The sequence below is a fragment of the Sarcophilus harrisii genome, chromosome 1 (assembly GCF_902635505.1).
Source record: "Sarcophilus harrisii chromosome 1, mSarHar1.11, whole genome shotgun sequence".
Classification (NCBI taxonomy): domain Eukaryota; kingdom Metazoa; phylum Chordata; class Mammalia; order Dasyuromorphia; family Dasyuridae; genus Sarcophilus; species Sarcophilus harrisii.
Window position 1 is genome coordinate 519,029,968 of NC_045426.1, and position 20,217 is coordinate 519,050,184.

At 33.3% G+C, this 20,217-nt stretch overlaps 1 protein-coding gene across 1 annotated transcript in view; it reads right to left on the bottom strand.

Moving 5' to 3' along the window:
• CD226 (CD226 molecule) overlaps nucleotides 1–19,076 on the bottom strand; it is an 86,558-nt gene extending 67,482 nt beyond the window's left edge. The window contains exons 1-2 of the mRNA XM_012541571.3: nucleotides 18,462–19,076; nucleotides 17,814–18,152 (exon numbers count right to left, since the gene is read on the bottom strand). Coding sequence (XP_012397025.1) covers nucleotides 17,814–18,152; nucleotides 18,462–18,507 — 385 coding nt within the window. The 5' untranslated portion in view covers nucleotides 18,508–19,076. The remainder of the gene's footprint in view (nucleotides 1–17,813; nucleotides 18,153–18,461) is intronic.
• Nucleotides 19,077–20,217: the final 1,141 nt, after the last annotated feature.

Here is a 20,217-nt window from a genome sequence, read left to right on the forward strand (position 1 = left end):
AGTCTGATAATAATCAACAAGCAGATGTCTCTTGTATCTATACATGCAGTCCTAATTTGTCTCCTGATCTCCAGTGTTGTATTACCAACTATTCAACATTTTGAACTGAATACCCTGTTGGTATTTGAGAGAGCAACAGGCAGTCTGCAGTTCCAGCTAGAACAGGCTCTGAGCAGTCCCTCTGCTCTCTCTTGTCTCAGACCCCATCATAAGTTCCCATTAATTGCTGGATGCTTCCTCTAGGATGGATGCTGACTTCTCCATCCTTGACATACAGATGGTAACATCTCATATCTCCAGTCAGACTCTCAGGCCCACTGATCTTTCCCCAAAATCAATGATTAGGAACATGGCTGCTCACATTGCTTAAATAACCAAAGATTACACAGTCATGATAGAACACTAGACTTTACCATCTGTTCTATAGCTAATTTCTCTAGAACACAAGGTATTGCTAGTTGAATTGTTACCAGTTTTTTTCCATATTCCCTGCAGGTGAATTCTCCCATTTATACTGTCTTCCTTTACAGAATATGAACTTCTTAAGAGTAAGAACTGGCTTACTTTTTAATTTATGTCCTTTTTGCTTAACACATTGTAGATATTTAATATTTGTTTTTCATATTTAAGATGACTAAAACAAATTCAAGTATCTTTTTGTCAAAACCATCTTTCTTCCTAAAGACACCATTATCCTTCTAGTCACCCATGTTAAGTAGTCTTGGAGGGATTTTTGCCTCTTCTTTTCTCCCAATTCTCTATTGTCAATCAATTGCTAAATCTTGTCAATTTTACCTTCACAATGTCCCTTTCTCTATATTATCAGGGCCACCACCTGAGTTCAGGTCCTGCTCACCTTAGATCATTTATTTACTTAATCTACCCCTCTACTTATACTTTATTTGTCTATTTACTTTCTCCTACATAATTGCAGAAATCTCATAAAGTTTCTCATCAAAGTTTCTTGTCCTTCTTTAATTCATTCATCATACAGTTACCAAAGTGATATTCCTAAAGCATGGGTCTGATCACATCACTTCACTGCTCAAAAATTTTCAAATGCTCCCAAATTACTGATGAAATATAAACTCTTCTTTTTGGCATTCAATAACCCTTACAACCTGGTTCCAGCTAACCTTTATCTTTTTGTTCCTTTCACAAACTGTTGTATTCCAATCAAATTGTCCTATTTGACTCATACATGGTCTTCCATTTCTCATCTTGAAGTAGTTTTTTTCTAATTCTATAGCTCTTAAACCCCACTATTATGCTTCTCCCACATAATTATCTGTTAATACCAATCACTTAACCAGAATTAATTACCTATAAGAAATGGGTCTTTAGTTGGGTGGTAAAATTGATATAAAACGTCCCCACCCCCATCCCCAAAGTCTGGACTACAGTATCTCAACAAAGTACAGAATCTAGGAGAAAGAGGGCTCAAATTTAGCACATAAAATTAAGGGGTAACACAGCTCTTGGAGATCTTTTTGCTAGGGCCTTCATGATGTTCCTCTTAGTTTCTGCTGGGCTTTTGAATCTGCTTTTCATCATCTTGTTCCTTCTGCAATCAGTTCCCATTAAAGACATTGCTGTCAGCAGCAGTTGTCCTAGAAGTGACTGGTCATTGTTAGGAATCGGATAAGAAATAGGAATCTCCTGAGTCTCTGAAGTACACAGATTTTCCTTTGGTCAAATTGGGGGTGGGGAGGGCAGTGGGGAGGAAACAGGTAGATGCTAGCTTTTTTCTTCTTTTTCAAGGGTTGCTTAGAGATTTCTCTAACACTAAACTGCTAAATATTGAATCTTTGATTTCATGCAAACATTCTGGTTTTATATATGATCTCCATATAATGAAGAAGCTAGTTGGCATAGTGGATAGAGTGCCAGGTCTGGAGTACGGAAGACTCGAGTTCAAATATAGCCTCTGACACTTATTAGCTATTAGACCCTGGAAAAGTCATTTAAACCAATTTGCCTATTTGCTCACCTATAAAATATACCCTTTCTTTTATCACCCTCCCTTTAGTTCCCATGTCCCATTCCCCTCCTATTTTCCTGCAAGATAAGATAGATTTCTATGCCCCAATTGAGCATATATGTTATTCCCTTAAAAGGGAATTAAAGGCATAACTGAAATCATTCGTAAATACAAAACAATTATCTGAAGTAAGATATATTTTTTACTCTGAGTAGTTGAAATAACATATTAAGCAATTTACTCTAAATAGGACATCTATATTTGGATTTTCCTTTAGATAATTGATAAAAAGGAATATGTTAGGGTAAGGAAGAGTTCCCTAAATTGAAAAAAGAAATAATAATGATAATAATAATAAAAGAGTTTTACATAATATTTATAATTTATAAAATGTTTTATTTACATAATCTCATTTGATTCTCAGAACAACCTTGTGAGGTAAGTAAACAACATATTAAATGAATTTTATAGATGTAGAACCTAAGGGTCTCAGACATCACATCATTCAGTCACATAGCTAAGAAGTAGCAGAGCTAATGCTCACACCCAAGTCTTTTGTCTCTAAATTCAATGTTGTTTCTACTTACATAAGTTGTGTGTATGTTTGTAATCTACTAGAAATAGGAGCTGTACTTGGAATTTTTTTGACTTAGGGAAATCTTAAATGATGAAATTTTCTTAAACAATTTCAGGCAAAGAACATTTGTAACATTTCAACATTTACAAAGAACATTTGTAATTAGAGCTGTCTAGAACCCTGAAGGGGGCAGCTGTATGGTACAGCAGAATGCCAAGCCTGAAGTCAAGAAGACTCCTTTTTCTGAGTTCAAATCTGGCCTCAGACATTTAGTAGCTGTGTGACCCTGAGGAAGTTATTTGTCATGGTTTCCTCATCTGTAAAACGAGCTGAAGAAGAAAATGGTGAACAACTCCAGTATCTTTGCCAACAAGTCCCAACTGGGCTTATGAAGAGTTGGACATAACTAAAAACAACTGAATAATCGATCCCTAAAAGGCTAGATGACTTGCCCAGAAAGTATGTAGTAGACAAATGATTTGAATCCAGGTTTTCCTGGCTTGAAGGTCAGTTCTTTATGCCATTTCTCACCCTGTCTTTCAATGTTTTTATGCATAATTAAAATCATCTTATTTCTTTTAAGATTTCCATATTTTTCTTTTTGATTTTCAGTTACAGAGCTGTACTATCAGAGCCAGAGAAAATTTCTGTAAAACACCTATATTTGAGCATGATTTCTTGTGCATGGCAAATGCAAAGTTAGGGATTTAGTTTCTTATAATAGCCTTAGGGGAAAAAGAAAAAAGAAAATAAAATAGTCTTGGGATAGTTTAGGGTGAGGAAAGCTTTTCTTGTAAATATTCATTTTACTTTAGGGAGGAATATTGGCAATAACCTTACCTTCTACAAGACCAAAAATTTCCTTTACCATCTATCTTCTGTGTTTACTATATAGCTTCATTCATTAAAGAGTAAGATTTCCAAGCCCTTAAAAGATTTTGATTTCATCAATAAAGTATTCTGAAAATGTTCCTTGTAGGTGCTTTTGAAGATTTTATTTCCTTTTAAAACTAAAAACTGCTGAAATGCAGCATTTTTACAGAACACTTTTATGTATATACGAAAAAGTAAAGGACCTGTTATTGATCTAGGTGGAATTGACCATAAGAGATGTTTTATGGCTTTATTTCTTTAAATGTTAGGTTTGAAGGTGTTTTTTTTTTCCTTATTAGTTTAAATCAAATGAAAGCAATATCAGAAAAAATAAAATAAAATAAACCGGAATGTGATGGACTAAATTGGAAGAATCTACACAGGAAAAGGAAACCAAGCTAATATGTATTGATGACCCTAAAGCAGAGAGAATAAAAAACAAATTTTTCATCTTGAGCTTTTTAACACATCTTGGTATTTCCTTTGACAGACAGCAGCATGAAATAAGACATTACCAAGTTCCAACTTAGTACCTATCACAAATGTGAAGCAGGTAGAGATGTTTTTATTAATTCTGCTATTGGATCGAAGATGGGGAAAAGAAAGCAACACATTATAATAGGAAAAAAGAGAAAGACAAATGTTTAAAGAGAAATTAAAGCTAAAATGTCATTCTTTCTTAAAAGATTTCTTTCTAATTAAAAAAGGCAAATAAAAAATTAATGAATATAGGCTGTTTTTAGTGATGGGATTTTTAACATGAGATGCTGGAATCAAAGCAAGATATTAGACAAAAAAATAAATAAATAAAAGGAACTAACAATTCACATTTATATTGTACTTTAATGTTTACAAAGTACTTTGCACATAATCCTGGGGGGACATGTATGAGTGCTCCTACAGAAATTAAGTTCCTTGCTCAAGTTCTCATAGTTAGCAAGTGTCGCAAGTAAAATTCCTGAACCGAAAGCCAGATATTTTTTAATTGAATTGTTTAGAATCATGATCATATAACTTTATACAACTAATACTGTGCACAGTATTTCACACTAGAAAGTACTTCACAGATGTCTTTAATAAATTAATGCATTTATTCATCAAACAAATCAAAAATGTCTTTATATATCCAAACCAAATGATTGTTTTGTTATTATTGCTGTTAAAACAGCAATTACAAGAAATTGAATAAGCCATAACTTAGCTCCTTAAGAAAAAAATGCTTGATCAACTGAAATTACAAAAGAATTCTACCAACCATTTAAAAAGACAATTTCAATGTTATATAAATTATTTGAAAAAAATAGCTAAATAAGGAGTTTATCAAATTTCTTCTATGATAAAAATTGATAGTAAAACTAAGGAAAGAAAAACAGAGAAAGACCATTATAGAACTATTTTCCTAATGAATATTGATGCAAAAAAATTAAATTAAATGCTAAAAAGGAGATTACAACAATATATCACAAAGATCATACCCTGCATCTAGGTGATTTTTATACCAAGAGTGCAGGACCAGTTCAACATTAGAAAAATTGTAAACATAGTTGATCAAATTCATAACAAAAACAATAAAAATTGTATCATTAAATCAATAGACATGAGGAAAAATCTTTTGATAAAATATAACATTTATTCCTATTAACAATGCTAGAAACCATGGGAAGAAATTAAGTCTTTCTTTAAATGACAAGTAGAATCAATCTACAATCAAGAACAAGCATAATCTATAATAGGAATGACAGGATAATTTCAGAAAGGCCTGGAGAGACTTACATGAACTGATGCTGAGTGAAATGAGCAGGACCAGGAGATCATTATATACTTCAACAACAATACTAGATGATGACCAGTTCTGATGGATCAGGCCATCCTCAGCAACGAGATCAACCAAATCATTTCTAATGGAGCAGTAATGAACTGAACTAGCTATGCCCAGAAAAAGAACTCTGGGAGATGACTAAAAACCATTACATTGAATTCCCAATCCCTATATTTATGCACACCTGCATTTTTGATTTCCTTCACAAGCTAATTGTACAATATTTCAGAGTCTGATTCTTTTTCTACAGCAAAATAACGTTTTGGTCAGGTATACTTATTGTGTATCTAATTTATATTTTAATATATTTAACATCTACTGGTCATCCTGCCATCTAGGGGAGGGGGTGGGGAGGTAAGAGGTGAAAAAATTGGAACAAGAGGTTTGGCAATTGTTAATGCTGTAAAGTTACCCATGTATATATCCTGTAAATAAAAGGCTATTAAATAAAAAAAAAATCTATAATAGGAATGCACTAAAAAGTTTCTCAATAAGATCAGGGATGAAGCAAAGATGTTCATTAATACCACTATTATTCAATATTGTATTAGAAATGCAGGAAATAAGAAAAATAAATTGAATGAAATAAATTGTCAATGGGGAAACAAAATCATTCACTCTTTGTAGATAATCAACTAAAAACTAGTTGAAACAATTAGTAATGTTAATGAATGTTATGAGCCAGAAGTTGAAACAAGGTGTTAAGTCACTAGAATTGATAGAAGCAATGCTTAAGTTTGCACCTTTGAGAGTTCACACATTAGCTCACACCTTAGAGTTCACAAGTTCGGCAGATTCACAAGTTAGAAACCCACAATCCCACTCTCTCAGAGGAGAGAGGTTCCCTTTAAGAGATCATATATAAGGAGCTCCTGGACTCAGAAGTAAGAGACTTGAAGAGATTGAGAAGTGAGAAGTCAGTTGAGGAGATTGACAAGCTAGAGACTGCAGTCAGGCAGAACTGGGGATTGGGAAGAGGAGAGGCTGAGGCTGGCAGAAGCAGAGGCAAAGAAGCTAACTGGGTGATTTTGGAAGAGACAATGAAGAACTACTTTAACAGCTGGCTGCATTTGAGGTGATTATTGATTTGAACTGAAACTAAGGCTGCCTCCAGAAGCCCCCAGAGAAACCTGCACCCACAGAGAATGATCATATTTTGAAAAAAGAACACTACAAGTGAAGTTATGTGATATATAATAAACCCACATAAATCATCAATATTTCTATATGTCAACATCAAAACTATCAATAAGTAAGAAAATAGTTATTTAAAATAATGTCAAGAATATATAAAATACTTGGTAGTCTACCTGCAAAGACAAACATAGGACTATGTAAAAAGAAAGTACACAACACTTTTCACTCAAATAAAGACAGATACAAACAACTGAAGAAATAATGGTTACTCATGAGTAGGCTGAGCCAGTATAATAAAAATGACAATTCTGCCTAAATTAATTTACTTTTTAATGCCATACCAATCAAACTACCAAAGAATTACTTTATAGACCTGGAAAAAATAACAAAATTCATCTAAAAGAATAAAAGGTCAAGAATATCAAGGAAATAAATGGAAAAAAATGTGAAGAAAGGTAGTCTGGCAGTATCAGATTTCAAATTATTTTGCAAATGGTAATCTTAAAAACCATTTGGTACTGGCTATGAAATAAAATGGTGGAAAATATGATTCAAAAAGAAAATGACAGATGTTGGAGGGGATGTAGAAATAATGATAGATGCCAAAAAATTATTTTATAAAGATAGAAAAATTAATAACAAAATTCATATGGAAGAACAAAAGAATTTCAAGAGAATTAATGAAAAAAATGCAAAGGAAGACCTAGCAATAACAGATCTAAAACTCTATTATAAAGCAGCAGTCATCACAGCCATTTGCTAAATAGAGTAGGAAATCAGTGGAATAGGTTAGGTTCACAAGATACAGTAATCAATGACCATAGTAAATCTAGTGTTTGATAAACCAAAGACTCCAACTTCTGGAATAAAAATACACAATTTGACAAAAATTGCTGGGAAAACTGGAAAATAATATGGTACAAACTAAGCACTGACCAATACCTAAGACCCTATACCAAGATAAGGTCAAAATGATTTAGATATAAAGAGTGATACTAAAAACAAATTAGGAGAACAAGGAATAGTCTACCTTTCAGATCTGTGAAGAAGGAAGGAATTTAAGGCCAAAGAAAATGTAGAGAACACTATAAAATACAAAATAGATACTTATGATTACATTAAATTAAAAAAGAATTTGCCCCCCCAAAATTGCAGCCAATATTAGAAGGGAAGCAGAAAGCTAGGAGAAAATTTTTACAGTCAGTGTTTTTGATAAAAGCATCATTACTAAAATATAGAGAGAATTGATGCAAATTTATAAGAATACAAACCGATTGATAAATGATCAAAGGATATGAACAATTTTTAGATGAAGAAATTAAAGCCAATTCCAGTCATATGAAAAATGCTCTAACGCACTATTAATTAAAGAAATGCAAATTAAGACAATTTTGAGGTACCACTTCACAACTCTCAGATTGGCTAAGACTACAGGAAAAGATATTGATAAATGTTGGAAGAGATGTGGGAAAACTGGGACACTAATGCACTTTTGGTAAAGATGTGAACTGATTCAAATATTCTGGAGAACAATTTAGAACTCCGCCCAAACGGTTATAAAATTGCACATACCCTTTGATCCAGCAGTGTCCTACTAGGTCTGTATCACAAAGAAATCATAAAAGAGGGGAAAAGACCCATATGTGTAAAAATGTTTGTAGTAGCCCTTTTTGAAGTGGCAAGACACTGGAAATTGAGTGGATGCCCATCAGTTAGAGAATGGCTGAATAAATTATGCTATATGAATGTAATGGAATATCACTGTTCCATAAGAAATTATGAGCAGACTGATTTCAGAAAAGCCTGGAAAGACTTATATAAACTGATGTTAAGTAATGTGAACAGAGCTTTGTACACAGCAACAACAAAATTATGTGATGATCAACTGTAGTGGACTTTAATCTTTTCAAAAATGCAGTGATTCAAAGCAATTCCAAAACACTTGTGATGGAAAGAGCCACCTACATCCACAGAAAGAATTATGGAGACTGACTATATATCAAAGCAGAATATTTTCACCTTTTTGTTGTTGTTTCTTTGCTTTTTTTCTTTTTAATCTGATTTTCCTTGTGTAGAATGACAAATATGGAAATATATTTAGAAGAATTGCACATCTTTAACCTATATTGAATTGTCTAGGGAAGGGGGGAAAGGGGCAGGGAGAGAGAAAAATTTAGAACACAAGGTTTTACAAAAGTGAATGTTGGAAAGTATCTCTGCATGTATTTGGAAAAACAAAATACTATTAATAGTTTTTTTAATTGAGAGATTAATGCACTATTGGTGGATTTATGAATTTGTCCAACTGTCATAGAGAGCAATTTGGAACTATGCCTAAAGGTCTATAAAACATACTCTTTGACCCAGCCATATTAGTTTTTATCTAATAGATCTGTATCCCAAAAGATCAAAGAAAAAAGAAAAAAATCTATATGTACAAAAAATATTTATAGGACTTCTTTTCTGGTAGCACAGAAGCAGAAACTGAGGGAATGATTGAATTGAGCTGAGTATATGACTATAATGGAATATTATTGTACTATAAGAAATGAAGAGCAGGATCATTTCAGAAAAACCTGAGAATTATGATCAACTGTGATATATTTAGCTACTATTATCAATACAATGACCCAATATAATTCCAAAATACTTATGAAAAATGCTATCCAGTATGAACAATTATCAGGTGAAGAAATTAAAGCTATCCATAGGCATATGAAAAATTCTCTAAATCACTATTGATTAGAGAAATGAAAATTAAAACAACTTTGAGGTAACACCTCACATCCCTCAGATTGGCTGAGATGACAAGAAAAGATAATGAGAAATGTTGGAAGGGGTGTGGGAAAATTGGAAAAATAACACATTGTTGATAGAGTTATCACTCTGGAGAGCAATTTGGAACTATGTTCAAAGGGTATAATACTGTGCATACCCTTTGTCCCAACAGTGCCGCTACTGTTGGAAATCATAAAAGAGGGAAAAGAACCTACATGCAAAAAAATGTTTATAGCAGCTCTTTTTGTGGTGACAAAGAATTGAAAAATGAGTAGATGCCCATCAATTGGGGAATGACTAAGTTATGGTATATAAAAATAATGGAACATTATTGTTCTATGGAAAATTATGAACAAATTGATTTTAGAAAAGTCTGGAATGATTTACGTGAACTGATGCTGAACAAAACAAGCAGCAACAATGTACACAGCAACAAGATTGTGGAATGATCAACTAAGACAGACTTGGTTCTTCTCAGTGGTTCAGTAATCCAAGGTAATCCCAATAATCTTTAGATGAAAAAAACAATCACATTTAGAGAGAGAAATATGGAGACTGAATATAAATTAACACATGCTATGTTCATTTTTTTTTTCCTTTTTCTTATTTTTTTCTTCTCTTGTGGTTTTTCCTTTTTGTTCTGATTTTTCTCTCCTACCATGATTCATAAGGAAATAGGCAAAAAAAATGAAAAAAAATGTACATGTAACTTGGGAAAATAAATAAATAAAAGCAGAAAAATGAAATAAAGTCAAACTCGATTTACTCTCTTTTTCTGCTTTAATTCTATTAAGCAATGCCTATTTAATAATCTTTCTCTTCACAAACTCCTGATGATCAAGCAGCTAAATTTTGTAGATACTTGAAAGATGAGAAACTTCTATGAAATAGTTGTATTCTTTGATCTCCTAAGTTCAAACTTTGAGGGCACATTTTCAAGAAAAGTCAAATATGGACTGCTATATATTATAGGTATATGGCAGCAAAGTGATGCAGTGGATAGAGTGCTGAACCTGTAATCAGCAGGACCTGAATTAAAATATGACCTCAATCACCTGGGAACCCTGGGAAAATCTCTTAATCCATTTGCCTCAGTTGCTCATCTTAAAATGAGCTGAGAAGTAAATGGTAACCACAGTTTCTTTTTCAAGAAAACCCCAGATGGGTTACAAAGAGTCAGGCACAACTGAAACAACTGAACAACAATAAATTATAGACTTCCCCAAAAGTATTGTGAGAAGTTTAACAAAAAGGACAATCAGATGTTCTGATCCTCTGCTGGGTTTGTAAAAACATCAGATAGGATATATATCTTTCATAGAGAAATAAGAAAAACTTGTTAGAAAAATTCATTGGAAAAGCTCCATTGTGGTTCTTGCACAATTTGCTTTTTTTATATTCCTATTGTTAGAATTTTAAATACCTTCCATTTAAAAAAAAAAATTGAACTCCCAAGAATAACTACTCAAACACTGGTTTTCCTTTAGCAAAGTGAAAATCATTTGTCTCCACCAGATCTAGACTCCTGTGCACACTTCTATCAAATATCACAATATTGAAGACATATTCCTTAAAACACTTAGTTTAATTGAATGATCAATGGAGACTCTCTAACACTGAATTTTATAAAAAACATCAGAGATGAAATTGTGAAAGCCTTCATTTGGACACTATGTCATTTGTCATTTTTTTCTGATTCAAATGATAATTTTTCAATAGAAGATTCTTATACTAAGAAAATTATAAGATCTTAAAAAAGGAAAGAAAATAAAGGCATGGATTATGAAATATGATCACAATTCAGGCAAGACCATTTCCAGCATCTATACCTCAATCTTTTTCTTTTTCTCTTCATATATCCTCTCCCCCCCATATCACAAAATATGCTACTCTTCCTTCCTTTGAAAAATTAGGTTTTCTATTCATATGTTCCACCCATCATCTTCAGACTCCACTAGGAATTTGTTGCTTGCCCTTTTTGTAGTGGCTAGAAACTGGAAACTGAATGGATGTCCATCAGTTGGAGAATGGCTGAATAAATTGTGGTATATGAAAATTATGGAATATTACTGTTCTGTAAGAAATGACCAACAGGATGATTTCAGAAAGGCCTGGAGAGACTTACACGAACCTGATGCTGAGTGAAATGAGCAGGACCAGGAGATCATTATATACTTCAACAACAATACTAGATGATGACCAGTTCTGATGGATCAGGCCATCCTCAGCAACGAGATCAACCAAATCATTTCTAATGGAGCAGTAATGAACTGAACTAGCTATACCCAGAAAAAGAACTCTGGGAGATGACTAAAAACCATTACATTGAATTCCCAATCCCTATATTTATGCACACCTGCATCTTTGATTTCCTTCACAAGCTAATTGTACAATAATTCAGAGTCTGATTCTTTTTGTACAGCAAAATAATGTTTTGGTCATGTATACTTATTGTGTATCTAAGTTATATTTTAATATATTTAACATCTACTGGTCATCCTGCCATTTAGGGGAGGGGGTGGGGGGGGGGTAAGAGGTGAAAAATTGGAACAAGAGGTTTGGCAATTGTTAATGCTGTAAAGTTACCCATGTATATATCCTGTAAATAAAAGGCTATTAAATAAAAAAAAAAAAAAGGAATTTGTTGCTTCAGTTGTCCTCTCTTACTTATCAGTCTTCTCTCTCTCCAATATCCCCTTCTCTTATGATTCTCAAAATGTATAGTTTTCTTTCTTTTAAAAGAAACTTTTCTGCTTTTTTTTTTTAAATAATACCTTTTTTTCTACTTCCTTTAAAACCAAACTTCTCACTTTTGGCTTATCCTCTTAGTATGCATTTCCTCATAGCATAGTCTGATGATTCTTTCTGCTTCTGCCCCCACTATTTTGCTCAACATGTTTTCCTAAAGGTTACTAATCACGTCACAGTGTTCAAATTCAATTCCTGGTTTCAATCCTAATCCTATTTGATATGCCTGCATTGTTGACTTAATACAGCCTTGAAATTTCTTCCTTGGCTCTTTGTCATTTCTTTCTCTATGTTCTACTTCAGACAATAAGAGAATCTTAAAACTAAAAAGAAAGCCATAGATCAGCTAGGCTATGACTTTTAAAAACACAAATCCTCTCCACAATATACAGACTTAGAGGAAGGCCTCCAATTAAGGGAAACTTGATACTTAGCAAGCTAGCCCATTCCATTTCATAAATGATAGTATTAGCAAGTTTTCCTTATTTTGAGTCAAAATCTATTTCTCTGTAACATCTACACAATGGTACTAGCTCTGTTCCTGGAGTCCAGAACAATAAGCCTAAGATTTCTAATGCATGGCATAGCAAGTCATTGTCTCACTAGGTCTTCTCCAGGCAAAGTGTTTTAAGTTACTTCAACCAATCATAACAGAACATGTTCTTTATGTTGATGACATCAGAGATCATTTTCAAATATCTGAGTAAAATCAGAAGTCTCACTATTCACTCATGTTCCTTTTGCAGTACACTAAAATTCCCTGATCTTTTGTCACATGAACGATATTTCATTGTTTCTCTATGATGTTGTATTTGTTCAAGATATTATACATCCCTATTCATTTTCATCACAGATCTGTTATTAATGTAGCTATTGTTATCCTTAGGTAATTTTTCAATCATGTCTGACACTTCATGACCTCATTTGGAGTTTTCTGGAAAAGCTACTGGAGCAGTTTTTCATTTCCTTCACCAGCTCATTTTACAGATGAACTGAAGCAAATAGGGTTAAGTGATACCCAGAGTCACACAGCTAGAAAGTGTCTGAGTCCATTTTTAACTCAGGAAAATGAGTCTTTCTGACTCCAGTCTCAACACTCTATCCACTTATGCTACCTAGCTGACCTTTATCATATTAGGTTTGGCTAATCATTTCAGCTTATTGGACTCCTTTTGGAATCTGATCCTGCCCTCAAAAAATTAACTATTCTTCCTACATTTATATCATCCAAATTTAATGAACACGTAATTAATTGTCTTTATCTAAGTCAGTGATATCTAAGTCACTGAACGGAACAAAGCAAAGGGCAAAACTCAGTTACATTCATTGGGTTCTATTCATTCTCCAAGTCCTAAATGTGAGCATTTCTGAAGTATTGATACTTTGTTGTTGCTTTTTAGTTTATATATACAATCTCTCTCAGAGTTTTATCCTTTCCCAAAGCTGCTACTGTTACCTATACAGATGACTTTCAGATCTACATCTCTATTTCTAGATGTCTCTCCTAAGCCTGTTCTCACTTCTCCTGGTTGGGTTTCACTACCAAAATGTTCTGCCCATATTTGAAAATCATCATGGCCCAAATCAAACTAATTATCCTACTTATTATTTCTGTTACAACCAATTTTCTAGTCACTCAAATTGGAAACTTTGTTCATTTTTTAAACTTTTCTCTCTCCGATTCTCCCAAATTAGTCAGTTATCAAACCTCCCTTTGTATGTCTTGAATTCCCTTTCCCTTAAATTTCTGGTGTCACACCCTAAGTTTTATCTATAAATTTTCTTTACTGGAATACTATAATAACCTCCTAACTGTCTTTCCAACGATGATGAAAATATTAGTGATGTTAATAATACTTAAGGAAACATGGTAACAGTAGAAAGGGCACTGAACTTGCAATAATGGAATCTGAATTTGAATCCAGATTCTGTTATGTATAACTTGAGAACTAGTTGAGTCACTTCAATCAATATATAAATAAGCATTTAAGTGTTTACTATATGCTAGGCAATTGAATATAAATCAGCATGTGCTCTGTTAACTTATTTTTCTGTTTTTTTCCCTCCCTTTTGTTCTAATTTTACTCTCCAAATATGATTCATAAAGAAATGTATATTTAAAAAATATATACATGTATAACCAGAAAAAAACAATAAAAAATTAAATTAAAAAATAAAAAACACCTTTCATCATTTCACTCACCTATTCAATACCTATCAGAAAAAGCCAAAATTCATTAGTTTGGCATTTGAGTCTCTTAACAAGTTGCTCTAACCCTCCTTTTAACCTCTACTTCTCTATAAGAATCCTTTACTTCAGTCAAACTGATGTATTCACTATCCCTAAATACAAGTAGTCCTTTTCTATCTCTTTGCATTTGCTCTTTTAATTTCCCCTATTTTAAATGCCCTTTTCCGTTCCTATCTTCTCTTAACAAAATCTATCCTTCTTTCAAATTCAATTTGAAATAGTCTTTCATAAAGCCTCTTCTTATCATCTCAATTTAAGAGAGTTCTGTACTTATTTGTGTCTCTCCTGGCAAGTCATAATCTCCTATAGCAAGCAATCATTGAATTGCACTCTTCTCTGTATCCCCTATAACATGTATAAAATTTTTCCTGGATACTAGGGGCTCAGTATATTGGTGGATTAAAGAAAGACTGGATGGTTCAGTTAATTCAACATGTATCCTTTGTATATACGGTCAGCTAAACTGATATTTTTGAATTTATGTGGCCTCTCCCCCTTTTAATTTTGCTCATATGAGGCTTTAGTGTTTCTTGATTGGTTGCTTACAAAGAATTTTTAAATACTAAAGATCTTTTTTAAACATAAGCTAAGAAACAAAATGGAAAAGTTAACAGAGTAGTCAGCTCCCTTTGCTTCTTCATGTAGAATAACATCTAGTTGAAATCTATATATTTTGAACATCACCATAAAATCACAGAACTTTAGAATGGACCTTAGAAAATGGTAGCAAATCTCTACAATAAAACCTACAAATTACTTTAATAGTCTGAGTATGAAAACTGAAAGGGAACTGAAAGGATGGTAAAAGATTTAGTTTGCTTGATTTTTTTTTAAAGTGGAGGAAATAGAAGATATCAAAAGGAAAGAAAGAAAGGAAAAGGGAAAATGATTGAATCTCATCTATATTTCACAAATATTTGGGGGCAAGTGACCTCAGAATAACTGTATTTGATGTCTTTAAGCCACCACAACTAGACAAATATACACAACTTTCTTGGGATATTCCTATTATTTATATGTCTTTTCAAAGGAACTCAAGCTGACTTATTTCAAGAAAGTATTGTTAACATAAACCTCCTAATTTACCTAAAAGAGAGGATCTCCCTCTTTCTAATAATAATCATTCAGGAAAGGGAGGAGAGATTATATCCCAAAGTCCTCACTCCAATCTATCCCCACTAGGACCCAAATGAAAATGTTAGCTTATTAGGTTAAATTTTTTAGCCCCTCCCAAGAACAAATTTCAGAAAAATTTTACCAGGGCTTTGACTAAATTATAATACTTAGAGTTATAGCTCCATAGGGAATTTCCTCCCTAGGAGGAAATTTCTCCCTTTTCCCAGACCTATTATTTAAATCTTCTCATGGGCCACAGACACACAATATTTCATACTGTCCTATCCCTTATATTATGTGATATGAATAAAAAAGAATTCCCTGGTCTTCATTATAGAATAGGTATTTGTGAAGCAGAATTCATTATTTGTGAAGACTGATCATATTCCTTAAACTTCTTTTTTTTTTTTTTTGGCAGTGTGATTACTTAGACTTTGACATCATTACCAAAAATACAGCTAGAATTTTGAAAATCAAGGACCAATATATTTTCTCTAATCTGGCCTTCCAAAACATAGAAGATGGACAGAAAGAGACAGAAAAAGGAACAGAAACAAAGACAGAAAGAGAGATAAAGAAAGGGGGAAATGCAAATGTAGCATTGTCACAAATTAAAAAACACCCTTCCATACTAACTACAAAGCCAATTACCCAGTAATAATACAGCAGCAGAAAGAATATTTAATCTGGAATTAGAAATCCTCAGTTCAAATCCTGCCAGGACTATATAATATCTATGTCTTTGGGCCATTCCCTTAAATTCCTTAGATTTCAGTTTCTTCATCTATAAAATAGAAGAATTTGGATGAGTTAGCTTTTAAGTTCCCTTTTACTTCTATACTCTCTGTTCCTCTTAGAGAAAATAGGAAAGCATAGTCATAGTTTGTTACTCACAAAGGTTCAATAATCCTACCTTAAGGTTGCCACTTCAATTTAGTTATTTGCAAATCCATCTTCTTTTTTCTATTCCTAGCAGCCTACCTATCTGGGATGAGGCCAAACAAAATTGGCTGACTTCTAGCAAGATGCAGAAAATTTCACTTGAGACAAAAGCTACAATGACCTGACACTCAGAGAAGGAAGGTGAAACTCAGCTTTGTCGTCAGCCAATTGTGGACATCTGGTGGGCAACATATTGATATTTCTTATGCTTGCCAAAGCTATCTTCCATTATCATGGATAATTAAGAACCAACTGTACTCTATAAGCTTACAAATAGTACTTCACAGATGAGTGAAAACAGAAGCCAACAAGGACTGAAGTGGTAAAATGGATTTTTTAGTGAATGAATAGTTGAGCAAAGAGATCTTGACAACTGACACCAAGTGAATGCCATTTGAAAAAAAGGGGAACTGAGAAGTGTTGTGCTTAGGTACAAGTGAATAACAACAGGACTTGGAGTCCTTTCCTAATTCCCCACCTTTTGATGTTTTCTATTGGCAATGTCAGTGACAGTTTCAAGCTGTTACTCCCTTAAAAATAGGGCAATGGGAAATAGACAGAAGTCATGTGGACAGAACTGGCTTGGATAAACTTGTATGCTTTAACTCAGAAGAATCTCCTTTCACTAAAGAAAAATCACTTTTACTCTCCTGTCTCTTTTGATTTTAAAATTATGTCAATGGAAGTACTTTCCTTTGGATTAACATTCAAATTTTCCTGGAAGGAGTAAAGCAAAGCCATGATCAACTGTTAAATTAATTCATACTTATAATAGTAATAATAACTAATATTTATATAGAACTTTAAGATTTGTAAGTGAATTTAATATATTATCTCATGTGATCCTCATATCACCACTATGATCATGGGTACAATTATTATCTTTACAGAGGACAAAACGGTTACGTGATTAATAACTCTAAGAGGACCCAAATTGTCTTCTATTCTTAACCCAGTGGTTGATTCAGTGCTTTGTGTACTGGAATTACTTAATAAATGCTTTATTTATTAGTTCAAATCCCTATCTTCCAGTCCCCAAGACCAGAGACCTATTAAATTCATTTCCAAAATGATAGCAAGTTGAGAGTGACTGACTCCCTAATGAATGGTACCTTGAGGACGTTGGAGAGAGATCCAGGGTCTAGGTGAAAGCATCGATTGAGGTTATATTGGATGCAATAAGAGAGCTCAGGGGCATCTGTTAGTAATATGGATTTATTAAGTGCTTATATGGAAGTGAGGTTTAAAGAACGGGAACAATAATATTGAAAGCAAAGGTGAAAAACAACAATCTACTTCCCAGTTTTACTTAAGATATGCTTTGCCAATAGAAAACCTTAGAACAATATATAACTTTTGCACCTACTTTTATCTCACATTCAAACAAGTAAAATAATATTTCCAATACAAATTCATCATATTATAAAAACAATTAAATTGATTTGAATTGTTATTCCCACTAAAAATTTTGATCCTGGATTACAAATACTGTATTACTGAATACTATGACTACTTACCTATTTTTACTTATATCTAAAAGTTTCTAATGATAAGGGACATGATAGTCAATGTCAAGGAAGTTTGCTCTTACCTGATTGGACAACCTTTATCACCTTTTTCCAAGGTCCATGAGGGAAAAGGTGGAGTGTGCAGAGATAAAGGCCAAGGTCAGCTTTCGAGGCATTGTGGAAGAAAAGGGAAATATCATTTGCAGTCACACTAGAATTCAAAAAGCGAATCCTACTGATATAGTCTGCCCTAATGAGTCCACCATGATTAGGACTGAAAATGGCCATGGAATCTTTCCCTGTTACTGTCATCTTGAACCATTCAGCCTGGCTTATAAAGCCCGATTCTGGATACATACACTCGAAAATCATGTTCTTGGCAAGCTTTACAGTTGCATCCACAAATTCCTCTTCAGACATGACTGAAATGTATAACATAACAGTAATTCAATTAAAATTTTTAAAAAACACATAAAATCCCATATAAATACTACAGCTTTCTAAGATCTAGCAGAATAATCAATGTAGTTATTCAAATAAATATTCTAACAATCATTTTATAAACCTAAAGAAAATTTTGCTGATGTTTTCAAGATAGCTTCTAGGTTCTTTGAACACCTGAAAAATATAACCATTTATGTGACTTTTGAATCATTCTAAATTCTGATTCTTTATTATGTTTGGAAAAATACACATTAAAAAAAGAAAAAAAATGGAAAAGGTTTTCCTACCTTTGTGTGCCTGAAGAATAACAAAAAGGAAAGGAAGACAATGCATCTCTGGAAGCACTTGTAAGCCGGCATGAAGTTCAATACAGTTTCCTGCTTCTAAGATACTATCAGTATTGAGTAGTTTTTTTTTCTTCTAAAGAGAACACGGTTAAAACAGCTTCACTTTCTTTTTCTTCTCACTTTTTTTTTTAAATAACAAAAATTCAAGGAAGGCAGCTACCTTTGTAGTTATCTCATTTGTATTTAGCTTATACTACTTGAACAGATGAGTTTCTGATTCTTTCTGGTCATTAAGAAAGATCATATACTTATTTTCTTGCTTTTGCTTCAGTAAAATGGTTCAGGGCACTAACCACACACCCCTCATTTATGTAAAATGGTCCTATTCCTATAGATTCTTCTTTTTGAGTCTGCCTGGCAGAAACTGTGGTTGATGATTTAAGAACAACAACTATGGCCCACTTTTGTGTCTAGTATTCAACCTCCTTCTTGCTCTCTTGAGAGGAAGTATGATCTGGTAGAAAGGGTGGTGGCCAAAGAGTCAGAAAGACCGTTTAGATCTTGCTTCTGATATAAATAGGGCATCATGCCCTTAAATCCAGATGCTCTTAAAAGCATTTTTTTTCTCTTTTATACCTTTGAACCCTCCCAAGGTATCTTGGGGTTTATTAATTAGATTTCTTTCTTAAGGACCAGGCCTTAAAACAAAACCAATCTGATTCTCATTGGCTACAAATAGGTCCTAAATCAAGCCCCATTTGGCCATTGTTTGGGTCCTGAATGACTCAGATTAAATGAAAACAGCAATCATTTCTGCTAGAACCAGAAACCGTGAGGGTCTTCTCCTCCCAGATTTATTTATTTGTTTGTTTGTTTGTCTGTTTAGTTATTTATTTGTCTGTTTGTTCATTTATTTATTTATTTATATGGCTGGATCTTTTCTTAATCACTGAATGGGTACAGCTTCAGTCAAACTGAGACTAGTTGAAGACCTTAGCTTAAAAAGGTCAAGGTCTCTCATTTTATTCAGTGTTATCTCCAATCTTCTTAACGTATATCTTTCCATTGGACCCAGAAGTCTCTGGAGAGGAAAGTGAGGGAGGTGAACTTGCACAGTCCTCCCTCACTTAAATCCATTCACTTGCATGTTGTGACATCATCTCCCTGAGATTTTGGTCCTCTTCCAGAACAAAGGACAAATAACAACAACATATTAAATTGCATAACAATGGCCAAGTCATTTAATCATTTGTGGCCCTTGGGCAATTTTGTAAGTTAGACTCCTCTATCTCAAAAAAAAGATTGCCTTTTACAATATATTTAAATATTTATAAGGGGCAAAAATAAAAAGTTCACAAGTGTAAATTAGCTTAGTAGGTTGATATATATTGGTATAGTGAATAGGACATTAGCCAGGGATTAACAAAAACCTGGATTCAAAATCTACCTTAGGTACTTCCTTACTACTTGTATAATTATAAGCAAGTCACTTAAACTTCCCTGTGTCTCAGTTTCTTTATCAGCAAGATATGGAATTGGACTTCATAGCCTCTACAATTCTTTCTAGACTATACCTATGATTCTCTGATCCCTAAATCAAGGAGAAGGAAGATAGGACTATTAGCACAATTCCCAAAACCTAATAACCACTTGAAAAATGTTGGTTGACTTCCTGACTGATGATGAAAGAAGATTGGGGAGAAAAGAAAATTGTAGACAAATTTTATCATGTCTGGTACTGCTCTTTATATTCTGT